This window comes from Alligator mississippiensis, chromosome 2 (assembly GCF_030867095.1).
Source record: "Alligator mississippiensis isolate rAllMis1 chromosome 2, rAllMis1, whole genome shotgun sequence".
Taxonomy (NCBI): Eukaryota; Metazoa; Chordata; order Crocodylia; family Alligatoridae; genus Alligator; species Alligator mississippiensis.
Genome location: NC_081825.1, coordinates 282525453 through 282539557, shown reverse-complemented (window position 1 = coordinate 282539557; position 14105 = coordinate 282525453). Strand labels below are relative to the sequence as shown.

General features: G+C 42.7%; 1 protein-coding gene across 5 annotated transcripts in view; it reads right to left on the bottom strand.

Moving 5' to 3' along the window:
- The window catches only part of EML1 (EMAP like 1), a 207099-nt gene that overhangs the window by 62176 nt on the left and 130818 nt on the right, over nt 1-14105 (bottom strand). For 4 of the 5 annotated variants that reach the window (XM_019481598.2, XM_019481597.2, XM_014596494.3 and 1 more), the window contains exons 4-5: nt 7141-7203; nt 1056-1190 (exon numbers count right to left, since the gene is read on the bottom strand). In XM_019481598.2, coding sequence (XP_019337143.1) covers nt 1056-1190; nt 7141-7203 — 198 coding nt within the window. The remainder of the gene's footprint in view (nt 1-1055; nt 1191-7140; nt 7204-14105) is intronic. The other variant, XM_006267201.4, reaches the window with a different exon arrangement.

Sequence of the window (14105 nt, the reverse complement as noted above, 5' to 3'; positions counted from 1 at the left end):
TTTTTAGGGGCCCCGTGGGCCAGATAGAATGGCCTGGTGGGCCACATCTGGCCCGCATTTTGCCCACCCCAGTCTAAACCATTATCACAATGTGTGGAAAAAAATCTATTTATTTAGAACTGGAGTGTTAAACTCAATCCCCAGCTCAGACTGGACCTAGACTGTGGGGCTCCTCACCAACAAGATCCAGACCTGGTGGGAGTTAATGCAGCTATTGCTCACCACCTGCTGCCAATACAGGTCTCCAACAAGGCTCCATACCAGGAAGTTCAGCAACAGACCCCATACCTGCTTGCCCTACCCTTGATTCCTGGCCTCTCCAGGAACCTCGTTGGCCAGGAGAAACTGCTACATGGGCTGGTTCCAACCCAATGGCCCTATCTTTGATACCCTTTATCTAGAAGGATCCAATGGAATAAGAATGAACAGGACAAAATTCCAAAAGTGAGTTTAAATGTCTCCTCTACAAAAGTTAGTAACTATTTCATTTAGAAACTTATGGAAACCTCAATTGTTCTATGACATTTGCCAAAAAAGCCTGGAAAGTGAAATCAGTCTTAAGTGGGTAAATGAGTATATTAAGTACACATCTCACCACAGTTTAAACTACTGCATTGTTACCAATGCCTCTATTACTAATGTGAACTGCTATTTCAATAATCTGCTAACACTTCAGGAGAATCCAGATATGATACCCTAGCCAAGTAACTGCATTATCAAAGGAGAAAAGTCATGAAAAGCAGCACAGAGGTGTCTAACAGGATATTGGAAAGAAGGATTCATATCTATGAACTTTTTATCATCTTGAGAATTTCACACTGCTTACAGCTTCAAATACAAAAAGTAAAACAATCTGTAATCTCTTAATTAGAAAAAGTATTTGGACACAGAGCATTTTAAAACACTCTTGTCTTCAGGAAAGCAGAGTCATCTAACTGTTCAGCTGCTGAAACATTAAAAAACAAACAAACCCCAATCTTCCACCAACTACTTGCTTAAAGCTTCATTGCCAGAGTAATTATTAGGGAGGAGGAAAGTAAGGAAGTATCTCATACCTCTCGCTGTTCTTTTTACCACTAGAAGAACTGCTGGTGGATCCAGTGCGATTGCGACTGCCTTTGGAATCTCCATAGCTTTCCCTTCGACCTCCTGGGGATACACGTTCAGCTGAACTGGTTCTCTTAACAGTACTAAAAGAAAAGGCAGTAAGTTACAAAGTAGTGCATATAAAGAGATTTAACACAAAAAAAAAAAAAAATTTTAATAAACTGTCTTAGAATATTTTGTTGCACTTATTTCTAAAAACAGGATTACATCTATTTAACAAATAAAATTATTTTTTGATGTGTAACAATTTATTCAGAAGCTACAACACAGCATAGTGCTGGGTATTTGTGCAGCGATTCCCAACCTAGGGTTGCGGGGTGCCCTCAGGAGTGTCGTGAAGTGTTCAAGAATACTTCCAGGTTTGCCACTGGTGCTTCCATGCCCGGCACTTCCAGGTTCACCACTGAGCGTGGTGCAGGCGTATGGAGGACCCCCCTGCCCTCCAAAAAGTTTGGGTACCTCTGATCTAGTGCAACAGAAAACTGCATGTTTAGTTTTTGAGTTTTTTTGCTCTACAAAATGTGCTATACTGGCATCACTGAGAACAGCTAGAATATTCATAGCTCAGGTAATACAATCTACTACTTAAGCAGAGTACCTGAGGGAGGTCACATTTGAAATTTTGTACATTATTACAACCTACAAACACCTTAAAAATGGTATGAGAGATTTAAAAAGGAAGTAACAGCTTTCATTCCCAAACAGATTATATATACTATTAAAAGTAGGTCAAATTTTGACAACTAAAAAGCTGTCTTTACAAATCCATTCAGCCTTTACTTCAGTATTGAATTGTCATTGGCAATTCCTTGATTTGAGGATGATCTCTATCACCTCTCATTTATGAATCTTGAGGTGACTTAAGAGTCCAATCCTTGAGCCACCAATCTGTCCACAGAAGTTGCAGGTCTTTCCACAGCAGAGAGTAGGCTGCAGGTCAAGACTGCTCTTCTTTTACTTCCTCTGCTCTGTCTTCTCTGCTTAGAGGACAAAGCACTTTACCACAAAGCAGGTAGTCACTTGGTTGAGGTTGTAGCACCATCTGAAGTGGTTAGCAGCCAGCTCCTCCCAGTTCTTGATTGTCTGTTTTTCTGAGAAATACTTTCAATGTGTCCTTGTTGCACTTCCTCTGGCCACAACTAAACTGGGAGTAGAGCACTTGTTTCAGGAGTCAAGAGTTGGGCATCTGCATGCAATCTCTGGTCCAGTGAATCTGGTGCTTGAGGATCACAAGCTCAATGCTAATAACACTAGTTTCAGCAAGGATGCTGGTGTCTGTGTTGTGATCTACTCATTTGATGCAGATGATTTTCTGGAGGTATCACTGATGATAGCTCTCCAGGCTCGTGAGATAAAAAACAGTAGATTACCCACATTTCACATTAATAGAGGAGAGGAGGAGATGGTGACTATGTTTTAGACCTGGATCCTGGTGTTCACACCTTATTGAACAATCAAGAGCATGAATGACTGGAAAGAATAACTGCTATAATCTCCAAGGATCTAGTGAGATGCATCGAAATCACAGCTCTGACTGAAACAAGACAACCAGACAAGCGCCAGCTGAGGGAAGTGTGTGAAGGCCATTCCTTCTTCTGGAAGGGGAAACCAGTGCAGGCATTGGTTTTGCCATCAAGGATATGCTCATTAGTCAACTTAGAATTCCACATGGGCATCAACAAACATCTTATGACCCTCTGGCTCAGCAACAACCAGTACGTCTTTGTCATCAATGTGTATGCCCTGATGCTTGATGCTGACAATGATGTCAAAGAACAATTCTGTTCCAATTTTGACCATGTTCTCACTAATATTCCCAAGGAGGACAAGATCATTCTCCTTGGTGACTTCAATGCTAGAAACAAGTGTGACCTGGAACTCTGGAGTGGCACCATTTGAAAGGAAAAAGTAGGAAAAGCCAAGTCAATGGCATCCTCCTCCTAAGCAAATGCATAGAGCATGATCTTGTCAGTAACAAATATATTACATTTCAAACACAGTTTTAATACACTTGAAATGGATGAGCTCTTAAATATTTCTGAAGCTTCACTTATTATCTTTTTAAAAATGTGCATTTTATACTTATATTTATGAGAAAAGATTCCCTATAATCTAAAAAATGGTGAAATTTTCCAGCCTCTGGGATGGGGTTCACAGAGATGCAAGTCTCCCTCCCTCTCCCACCCTCCAATCTTCCTTCCTGAAAAGGTAGCAATTGGGTGCTTAAGCAGATATTATTGTCGGCGTGCTATGGGTGCTGTGGAATTCTATAGTGCAACACGCATGACCATACATGCACAGCCTCCTAGCTGGGAAGTAAAAAGTTGGTTTAAAGGGATGGTCTCTAGCCAAGAGGTAAAAGTGGCTGCTCATTAGCATTCCCCTTCCGGGGGAGAGGCTCACTAGGACAGGCTCACTGATAAGTTTGCCTGATTAACTGTTGCCACTGCAGAAACAGCTGATGAAGCTGAGTGCAAGCTGGTGTGGGAGTGCCTGTGGGCATTTTTACACATGCTCCAAGGGTGGAGTAGGGGGTGCTTTAATTAAAACAGCTCCGAGAGCCATTCTAATTAAAATGCCCACAGTGTCTTGTGAAGTGCCAGGATGCTGATACACAACAGTAGCAGGGGCGTTTTAAGTAAAGCTCAAACAAGTTTTAGTTAAAGTGCCCCTACTGCCATTTTGAAAAACAAGGACACTGATACGAGATGCAGGCTAGCTGGAGCGCACTAATTAGCACGCTCCAGCAGGTTCAATTAATCAAGTCTGCTTTGACACGCTGTAATCACAATGCATCGGAGCAGCCCCCCTGCATTTGTAGAGGCACTTTGTGAGCCAGGAACTTTAAAGGGCTGCTGAAGTTCAAGACCTTTACAAAGGCTGCACCAGCTTGAGTACCAGCAGCCCTTTCGGCAGCCCAGCTTACGGGCAGCCCCATTACCCCTGCTGCCTGATCAGCCCCTGCTGCTGCTCTAGCCCAGTGGTAACTGGGACAGGGCTATCTGCAAGCCACTTACTGCAGGGCCCCTGACTGCTCCCCACTAGGCTTGAAGGCAAAGAGAGAGAATTGAGCACTGTGCGACCCTGCATGTCAGAAGGACCTGTCCACACATTACACTTGTTATTCACAGACAGATAAAGAAGTTGCTCTTTGAAACAACAACTTCTTTGTCATGGATCCGTGGATTTTTAGCACAAAAAACAGCAAGAACATGAGGGCAGCTGCTTTTTGTTCCACTAAAACAGTTGATATGGTGCAACAAATATAAATGTCTGCTTATACCCTGGGATGTTCTTATACACTGTTGTGTTTCCTCTGCTTCCAGCCCTCTTTGACCAAAAGAAAGACTCAGGCATAAACACCTTTAGTTAACAGCCAAACAGATGACCACTTAAGATTTTACATTTAAAATGTACAAAGGGATCGCTGTAGACACTTGCCACACTGAACCACTATTCACTAGCACAGGAGCTGAGTGCAAGAGATGAATGCTCACAGTAAGCTTTGACTACCAGCGTAGATAAAATACTGGTAACATAATAATCAAATATAGCTTGCTAAATCTCATAATGTAGTCTATTTTAATATTGTTCCAATTACAGATTAATGTTCTGGTCCTGAAAATGTTTATCCTTATATAAGGGCCTGTACTTGCCTAAGTTATCCCACTGCAAGACTCTACACCAGGGCATGAAATTATATCCATGTCAAGTGTCCACGAATCAAAGCTCATTTTTTGTGTTACATTTATTAACTGTGGAGATGATGGAACTTCACTGTATGGTACAAAATTGTGATTTCAAAGCAGCCTGTTGCATCCAATTATCACTTTAAGTAATTTGCAAATAATAGCACATTTTAAGTTCAAAACCTCAAATTTAAGCAATAAATGTTAAATAGTTCCAAAATTATGGAAAAAGTAAAAATGATTTATGTTTAAATGGATGCCTTCCTTCTGGAGAAAGAAGTCTTAGTTCAGAAAGAACATCTATAGTACTCTTTCAATTACAAAAAAAGTAAAAGGAGGTATTTTGGTCTTTTTCATTAATATTTAAAATCATTAATATTTTTTGCTTTCAGTTAGAATATTCTTACTCTCAATCTAAAAACAAAAATTACAAAAGTATTAAGAAAACTGATATTAAAAAAGTTTCTACTAACTAAACTACTATCATCAATTGAAAAATATATGACAAAATTGAGCAGTTTAAAACATTGCCTCAGGAGAGTTCAGTGTAAAGCTCATGGCTAAATATGCCACGATTACTGACTTGTATAACTTCATACAATGACACTTTTTGCTTTCTTAATGATATTTATGTGCCAAACTCCCCAAATACTTATATATCTTTTATTTATCTAATAGAACTGAAGAGCATGATGCCAGGCACTTCACAGAAGAAAAAGCAGGATAAAATCCCTGCCTCACAAAGCCTACAATGTAGGTTTTGGACAGGCCAAAATGAGTCTTAGGCAGTGACAGACAGTATAGAAATGAAGTGATAAGAAAAGATGATGGTTGCAGCAATACAATCATACCATTAACTAGCTTAGTAGGTCTGAAAATTGTTAACATTTAAAAATAAGGTGAGACAAAAGAATAACAATGAATAAACATATGGGCTTTACAAATACTGGCCACATCCAGCTATGGAGGGGGTTGCACTTGTAGTGGCAAAAACAGTAGCAGCACAAATTTGTTCCATTACTTTTTGCCGCAGTGCACATCCCTGTACATGTGCTTTGTGGAGGGTCAAATTGTCCCACTTTGGGCAAACTGCCCGTGTCCAGCTCCTTCCAGCTCCTGGCATACTGGAGGAGCTGGGGCACAACTGAAAGAGTGGAGATGCTCTGCGCAGCAGCTAGTGTGTCTCCCTGGAGAACTAAGCCCCTATGTCTTTGGACACACGTTCCTGTTGCGTGCGCCACACCGTGTTTATTTACCTGGTACTTTTTTTTTCTACCAGGATTCCCCGGTAGTAAATTTTGGCCCCATGCTGCAAATTTGCAGGGCAGGGCATATTTTAACATTTTCTGCACGTGGTTTGTGGCACCACAAAGTGCAAGCCCCTGATCGTCTGGATGTGGCCATTGACATTTCAAGTGAAATTTAAAACAAGGAGGAAATGTACCACAGTAACTCGCTGTAAACAGCTTTGATTTACAGGGTTGTATGAACATAGTTGAGTCCAAATCAGGTCTCTTGTTTCATTTTAAGCAAAGGTATAGTTTTGAACAAAACAAAATTAGTTTGATTTCAAGTACATTCTATATAATGGAAGGGAAGGTAGAAGTACACCTTATAAACTAACTGAATCAGAGATGAATAAGCTTTCTCGAGCAACAGCTCACTTCATCAGACGCTACCTCTTTTTATAATGGAGTTACAGTACATCCCCAATTATCCAAATGTCATCTTCTTTTACTAACTTGTAACTGCTGGTATTATATAACTTTTTAAGTTTGATCTAATACAGTACTGTATCTCTACTCTTAAGTTTGATACAGTATTGTATCTTTTAATTGTTTTGTATACTATTCTCTTTTAAACTTTATTTAATATAATACTATATGTTTATTCATAGGTTTGATATAGTAACATTTAACTGTTGGTGTTGCATAGCAAGCTGCTCTCCATTAAGTTTTATATATTTAGTATCTCTACTGTTAAATTTGATTTTACATTTTGCATCATGTGTTAGTACATACAACTTTTCACAAGATTCTGTTTACACTTACCTGTATGATTTCAGTTACCTGAAGGGCTTTTTGGCACATGCTGTCCGAAGGGGCTTGGATAACCATGGCTATACTATATATTTTCTAAAATGGTTACTACATATTAGTACAATGGTTATGATCATATGTTGCAAAAAATCATTTCTGAAAATACTAATGGGTGTATTAATAACTACATTTGTGTACTGCTATATTACTACTATCACTAACTAACCAATTACTATATATTGAGCTATGACAGGAGGGAAAAACTACTGAAACTTGACACTAAAACAATAGCAAGAATCCCTCACCTTATAGTAGGCTTTTTCAGTTTGCATGCATTGAGAAGACTCACAGACCTGCTTAATCCATGACTGAGAGATGCATAAACAAAGCAGAATACAAAGTAAATGCTACAATAAAAACATGGAAGGAGACACATTTAAAGAAACTTATGCAAAAGACACATAATCACACACATTCAAGATATGAAGTTACATGCAAGAGTAAAGTAGCATGACATTTACTAACTCCTCAGTCAGATGTTTAATCAGTCCAAACTATATGTTCAGAGTCCAACAATGTATCTTTTAACAACAAGAATAATAGCAAAGTAAAAGGGGTATCACAAGAAGCGGACTGAATAACAACACTAGAAGACAATTTTTCTACTACCTTAGTAAGGATAAGGATAAGAAAAATCAGTCATTTTATATACACACCCCATAGTTATGCAAAATGGTTTAAGATGTTTAAGATGATTAATTAGCAAATATAGGTATCAAACTGTTTTAGTAAAAGATGCTGTTTTTGCTGAAGTCCAAATGTTTAAAACCACATTGTTTTTAAGGAAAATTCCCATTGGGAAAAATATTCTGGAGTTAAATAACGTTGTCAATTTTCTGGACTTAATTTTCCCATTTCAAAATTTCACTTTTGAAGGAGTCAAACTGTTTCATTACAATGCAAAACATTAGACAGTGACCTAAAAAAGAAGTCCAGATGTTCAAAATCAACAGTATGCAGAGGTCTTGAATGATTTTACAAATACTATAAAACTCCATTATCACCAGTTATTAAAACTATAAATGTTTTCTACAATTATGTACTTTTATCCACTTTTTAAATCTTATATGACCTCTCAAAACCTCTAAGAAATGTTGGAGGATGAAAATAAACCTGCCTTTTCTTGGCTCACTCAGTCACCCCTAAACAGAAGGCTTGCCATAAGAAACAGGGAGGCTTAGAGAGATGTGACAAAAAGTCCCTCCTTTCCCATTTCAGTGACCCAAAGAAAGAGTTTCTTCATCCTAAACTGGAATGTTTGATAAACCAATGAATATTTACACCAGAGCTGTCCCCGCCCCCTTCACTCACCAGGATGTGGGGCGCTGGACAGCAGTGGGATGCCACGGCCCTGCCTCTGCCCACGCCCTTGCCCTTCACTCCCAACCCACAGACCCATCAGTGCCCCTCACTCCTGACCCACAGCTCCTGACTGCCCCCACTAGCTCACTCCCAAGCAGCAGCTCTGTCCCAGCATCAGGACATGAGTCCAGCTGCAGCTGTCCCACCCACTGCTTTGTGGCTCTGAGTAGTGCCAACCCTTATTGTTCTGCTCCCTGAGGCTGTGCCTAGGCCCCAGCGATCCCCATGCTGTTTCTGGGAAGCCCTCGACTGGGACTCAGGAACTGGGCTGGGCAAGCCCCTTCCCTTTGAGACAGGCCTCTCCCTGCACAGGCTGCTCTATGGGGGCAGGAGAGCTCCAAGCCTGGTTCTGGCAACCTCTCCTACCCTGAGCACTCCCCCATCCCTGAACCCCATCTCTCTCTCTCACACACACTCTTGCTACCCCCTCTCCCCCTCCCCAGTCCATCACACCCCCAAGTGAATCTGGGACCAGGAGCCCCCCCCAGGCTGAGGCCACATATCCCAGCACCAGTGTGGGCATGGGGCAGGACTGTAGTGTGGCCATGGGGAGTGGGTGTAAGTTTTGTGGAAGTAGTGTGGGGCTTGTGTGGGTGTTTGAGGGTATGGGGTTCATAAGTGGGTATGTGGGTGGGGGGGTCGTGGGGGTGGTTTGCAGGTAGAGTGTGCAGGGTTGGGGGTGTGGACTTTGCGGAGGTGGGGGGTGGGACTGTGTGGAGGTAGGTGAACTGTGCAGGGGGGGGGCTGTGTGGGACAGGTGGGCTCCCCCCCCACCACATGGTGCACAGACCCCCCACAGCAACAACGGCCATTGGGGTGCTCATGCTCTGCTCCTGGCAGAGACCCTGGCAGCATGCAGTACCACCTCAGGCCAGCAGCTGCACTTGGCCCCCAGCCCTTTGGTGCATGCCCTTGATCAGAACCAGGCCAGCTCTTGCTGTCACCTGGGTTCCTGGCATGCACTCCAGAGCCACGTGCCCTTGGACTGGACTGGGTCTTGCCTCCCTGATGCCAGCCCAGCTTGACAGTGCATGGGGCACATGGAGGCGGGACCCAGCCTAGCCCGAGGGTGAGCAGCTCTGGCATGTGGTGCTGGAAGCTCGGGTAACTGGAAGAGCTGGCCCAGTTCTGCTTGACGGCACACGCCAGCAGGCCAGGCCCATGCCATGTACAGCCATTGATTTAAGGCGGTGACGTGGGCTGACAGAGGTCTCTGCCAGGAGGAGAGCATGAGCGCCTCGATGGCTGTTGCTCCTGTGTGTGTGTGTGTGTGTGGGGGGGGGGTTGTGCGCCATGCAGGGGGAAGCGGGGAACGGGCTGGGCCCCACCCCCAGTCTCCCACCCCCATGTCCCTGCTTACCAGGGACAGAGGTTGGGTCAGAGCCGCTGCTGCAGCCTTGTCCCGCTCCTATTTGCTCCAGCATGCTGAGGCAGCATGCTAGAGCAGCAGGGGCACATTGCAGCCACAGAGACACTCTGGCTGCGTGCTAGAGTGCCTCTCTGGAGGACCCAGCATCTGGTTGCTTCAGGGCATGCTCTAGGAGCGTGCCCTGCGCTGCTTCTTTTCGGAGTGGGGTTTGGGTTTTTTTTTTTTAATACTGGGATTTCCCAGTATCAGAATTAGAGTCTGCTCGGCAAATATGCAGCACAGGAAACATTTTTTCATTCCCAGTGTGCCTCTTGCAGTGTCTCAAACTGCTTTGAGATGCTTCAACAGGCACATGCTTGGTTGTCTGGACGTGGACTGTGTTTTTGCTCAATTACAGGAGAAACCTGTGCTCCGTTAGCCTGATGAGCCTCATCTGAAAAGAAATTTAGTGGATTTATTGAATTTACAAATCTTACATTAGTGTTACACCATTGGCTTTAATGTAGTTATTTTTGATGTGTAAAAGCCTAAGGGGGAATTTCTTTGGAATTTTTTTCTTATTTCTTTGATTCTTAGAAGTCTACCCATCTCTCCTAAATAAAGCAAGAAACAGAAATCCAGCACTCAAGTTCAATACTACAACATTATTTATGGGTTCAGAAATATGCATAACAAATTTAGCAAAACAAATTACTATTTAATTTTAAACAGCATATAATATTGCTAAAACTCTAACTGGTTAGTAAGGGATATTGATTTTAGTCATGTTGGTCTGAAAGCATAGGCAGACAAAACTCTTGGGATGGAAGTGATATATTTTTATAAGACCAACTAAATAGTAGCAAAAACAAAGAAAGAATTTTTTTGCTATTATTTAATGAGTCTAATAAAAGATATCACCTCTACTGCGAGAGTTTTTTCTGCCAACTGGTAAAATATTAGTAAAATATTCATAATATTCACTATAAATATTCCCCCTCCTCATCCTCTACATTAATTAAATAGATTCAAGAATTCTTATATGACTTTTATTGAATTATGCTAAGTGCATCTACATGTGCAATTAATGTGCACTAAAGTTGCTGCGCGGTACCCACTTAGTACTGGGCTCAGAGGCAGCTTCCGCACAACCAAGACAACCCCCCACCCCCTCCACACACACACACACACACACACACACACACACACACACACTGTCCGGGCTGACTGGGACAAGTTTGTTCCCGATCAGCTGTCTATATACGCACTACTATACATTTAATCTAGTCCCTGTATTTCTTGGCGCTAGAAAACAGCACATCAGCCTAATTTAGTGTAGTAAATGCTCTGCATGCGCAGATGCTGATGCTTTACTGTGCAGTAGACTAATCTATTGCACAGTAAACCATTTTGTGTAGACGCGCCTGCCTACAAGCAAGAAATATCTTTTATTGCTAGGGATGCAGTAAAATTGAATAATAATTTTAACAGAGTTAAATTTAAAAACATTTTTAATTCAGGATATTCAAATCTGGAAAATGTATTTGAGGCTTCATATGCAATTTGTATGTATGCCAGTTATAAATCACTGCTGTCCTGAGTACAGAACGTAGAATATTAATTCTAAGAGACCGGCCAGTTTCCTAAAGCCCATACATTGCTTGTTTTGAAGAACAGGAATTTATCATATTAAAGGCATTTAATTCTATCTACAAACCAGACTTTTTGTAGTATTTTTCCTTTTGATTACCACACTCAGTTTTTCACCATTGCTGTACTTTACAATTTGTTCAGACAGAAAGAACGAGTAATTGTCTCCTTTTGAAAGCCAAAGTAAATGCTATTCTATGCACTACAGCAGCATCCCTACTGAGCAAGGTATGGTATGCATTCTTACCCCGCTACATTTTTCTCCTCTTTTCATTGAACTAATGAGAAACAAAGCCATCTCATATAAACCACAAAAATCTAGATTTTATTTAGGGGCACAAAGCACTGCTATGTGCACTGGATTGCTTCTAGACTCATAATTTGTATTTAGCACTGAACTTCAAGCAACATTACAACATAGGGATAAAATCACCTGCTGTTCCTACATACCAAATTGCTCTCATATTCTGAATGCAAATTTAAAATAATTATTACATGGATGTTAACACAATATTTAGAATAATTTGGACAGCATTCCAAATCCTGATATTCAAAATTCCCAAATGATTTCTCTATTCATACTGTAAAAAAATACTAAGTATGTTGAATTTATAAGATCCTCAGAATAAAGATAAATCTCTCCACATCTTTCTGGGCTGGCTGCAGAGAAGTGCTGAGCACACTCTAAAGTCAACAGTAGTTAATGGGGCTCAGCAGCATGCAAGATCAAATTCTAGTTAATAAAGTAAGCCTCACAATCGAGTGATCAGGGCAACTCCAGAGGGGGTGTAGTGGTGCAGCTGCATCCATGTTTTGAACTGGACTGCACCATGGGAAGCTCTTGGGGACATTCTGAAGTCCCTAAAACTGGTGAAAATCCCCCCTCCCTTCTGCTTCTTGCTCAGAGGGGTGATACCCCTTCCCCCCACCCCACTTCCCCTGCCTGCTGCTGCTGCTTTCCCTGCTGTCCCAGGGATGAGGGAAGCACCAGAGGGGTTTCCTTCCTGATCCATCCAGGCTGTGTGGGGACTGTGTTCAGTTAGGACAGAAACAGTGGGAACGGGGTGGGGGGAGGGGGGGGGGTGTTGTTCCCCTTCTCTGCCCCTGCTCCTGGGGGACCACGCAGGGAGGAGGGAACTATTCTCACCACTCCCAGGTGCTTCCCACACTCCCAGGACATGAGAAATTGTTTAATTAAAAGAAACTCTGCATATTTAAAATAGGTATTAAAACAATTCTTGTACAGAAATATTGTGAGAAGTTATTTCTTAAGTTATAAAAGTCCTTATTAACATATAACGCTCCTGTGCTCTACTGGAATTCCTAAATTTACTAGTAATAGAATATTTTTTAATTCTTCAGTATGAAAACACTATGTAGGTAGATAACTATGCATTGTCCAGTGTAAATCAACACAGAATACTGGTTCTTTTAAATACCTCTTATTTACCTGAATCAAAGACTGATTTGAATTGAAGATGACCCCCAATAATAAGATTCTAGATAGATAAAATGTATAAATTCGTAAGAATTTTCCACGTCTAGAATCTAATTATCGGAGGGCCATCTTAAATTCGTGTGTCCCCCCCCGCACTGGCTCCACAATTCAAAAAGGATGTGGAGAAGCTTGAGAGAGTCCAGAGAAGAGCCACACGCATGATCAGAGGTCAGGGAAGCAGACCCTACGATGACAGGCTGAGAGCCCTGGGGCTCTTTAGCCTGGAAAAGCGCAGGCTCAGGGGTGATCTGATGGCCACCTATAAGTTTATCAGGGGTGACCACCAGTATCTGGGGGAAAGTTTGTTCACCAGAGCACCCCAAGGGATGACGAGGTCGAATGGTCACAAACTACTACAAGATCGTTTCAGGCTGGACATAAGGAAGAATTTCTTTACTGTCCGAGCCCCCAAGGTCTGGAACAGCCTGCCACCGGAGGTGGTTCAAGCGCCTTCATTGAACACCTTCAAGATGAAACTGGATGCTTATCTTGCTGGGATCCTATGACCCCAGCTGACTTCCTGCCCTTTGGGCGGGGGGCTGGACTCGATGATCTTCCGAGGTCCCTTCCAGCCCTAATGTCTATGAAAGTCTATGAAATCTACTGCGGCTGTGGGGCAACTGGTGGGGCATGGGCAATGGCAAGTAAACTGGCCTGACACCTGCTGCTTCCCACCTGTCACCCCCACCACTTTCCCACCCTGGTGCCTGACATCCTGATGACTGTGTATGCCATATCTCCCACCTCTGCAGTGCCTGGACCTCCTGGCACCCATGCCCCCCTGGTGCCTAACCTCCTCACCTGATTCTGTTCTTGCCTGCTCTCCCTGAGCTTGCATGCCTTGCACCCGCTCCTCACCACATATCCCCCGCCTTGGTGCCTCTGCCCTCCACCATGCTGTGGCAGAAAGCCACCTTTGTTTCTCTCCCAAAAACTCTGCTCTGTGACAATTTTGATTAGGATGGGCCCAGCAGAGAGAGACATCCTCACTTTATCTCTTTGGGTATCCTGAGCTGGATACATTCCTGAGGGAGGGAGGAAACCTGCTCTCTCTACCTACGTGACTGGCATCACATACCTGAGTGAGGGGCTTCCTTCCTGGTGGGCTAGAGTCTGCCTGGCAACTAGTGATGTATTTCAAATTGGCTGGCTGACAGCCAACAGGTGCTGACCTCCATTGGACCAGGTAAATGAGGTCACAAGGGCTATATAAATTAAGGACTGACCAGGAGGAAGGCAGGCAGCAGCCATGAGGGATACTCAGGAACAAAGAAGAGCTGTACCATCTGAAACTTGCTCTCTTTCTCAAAACTCATGATCAAGGAGTACTGCATGCAATTCTGGGCGCCACA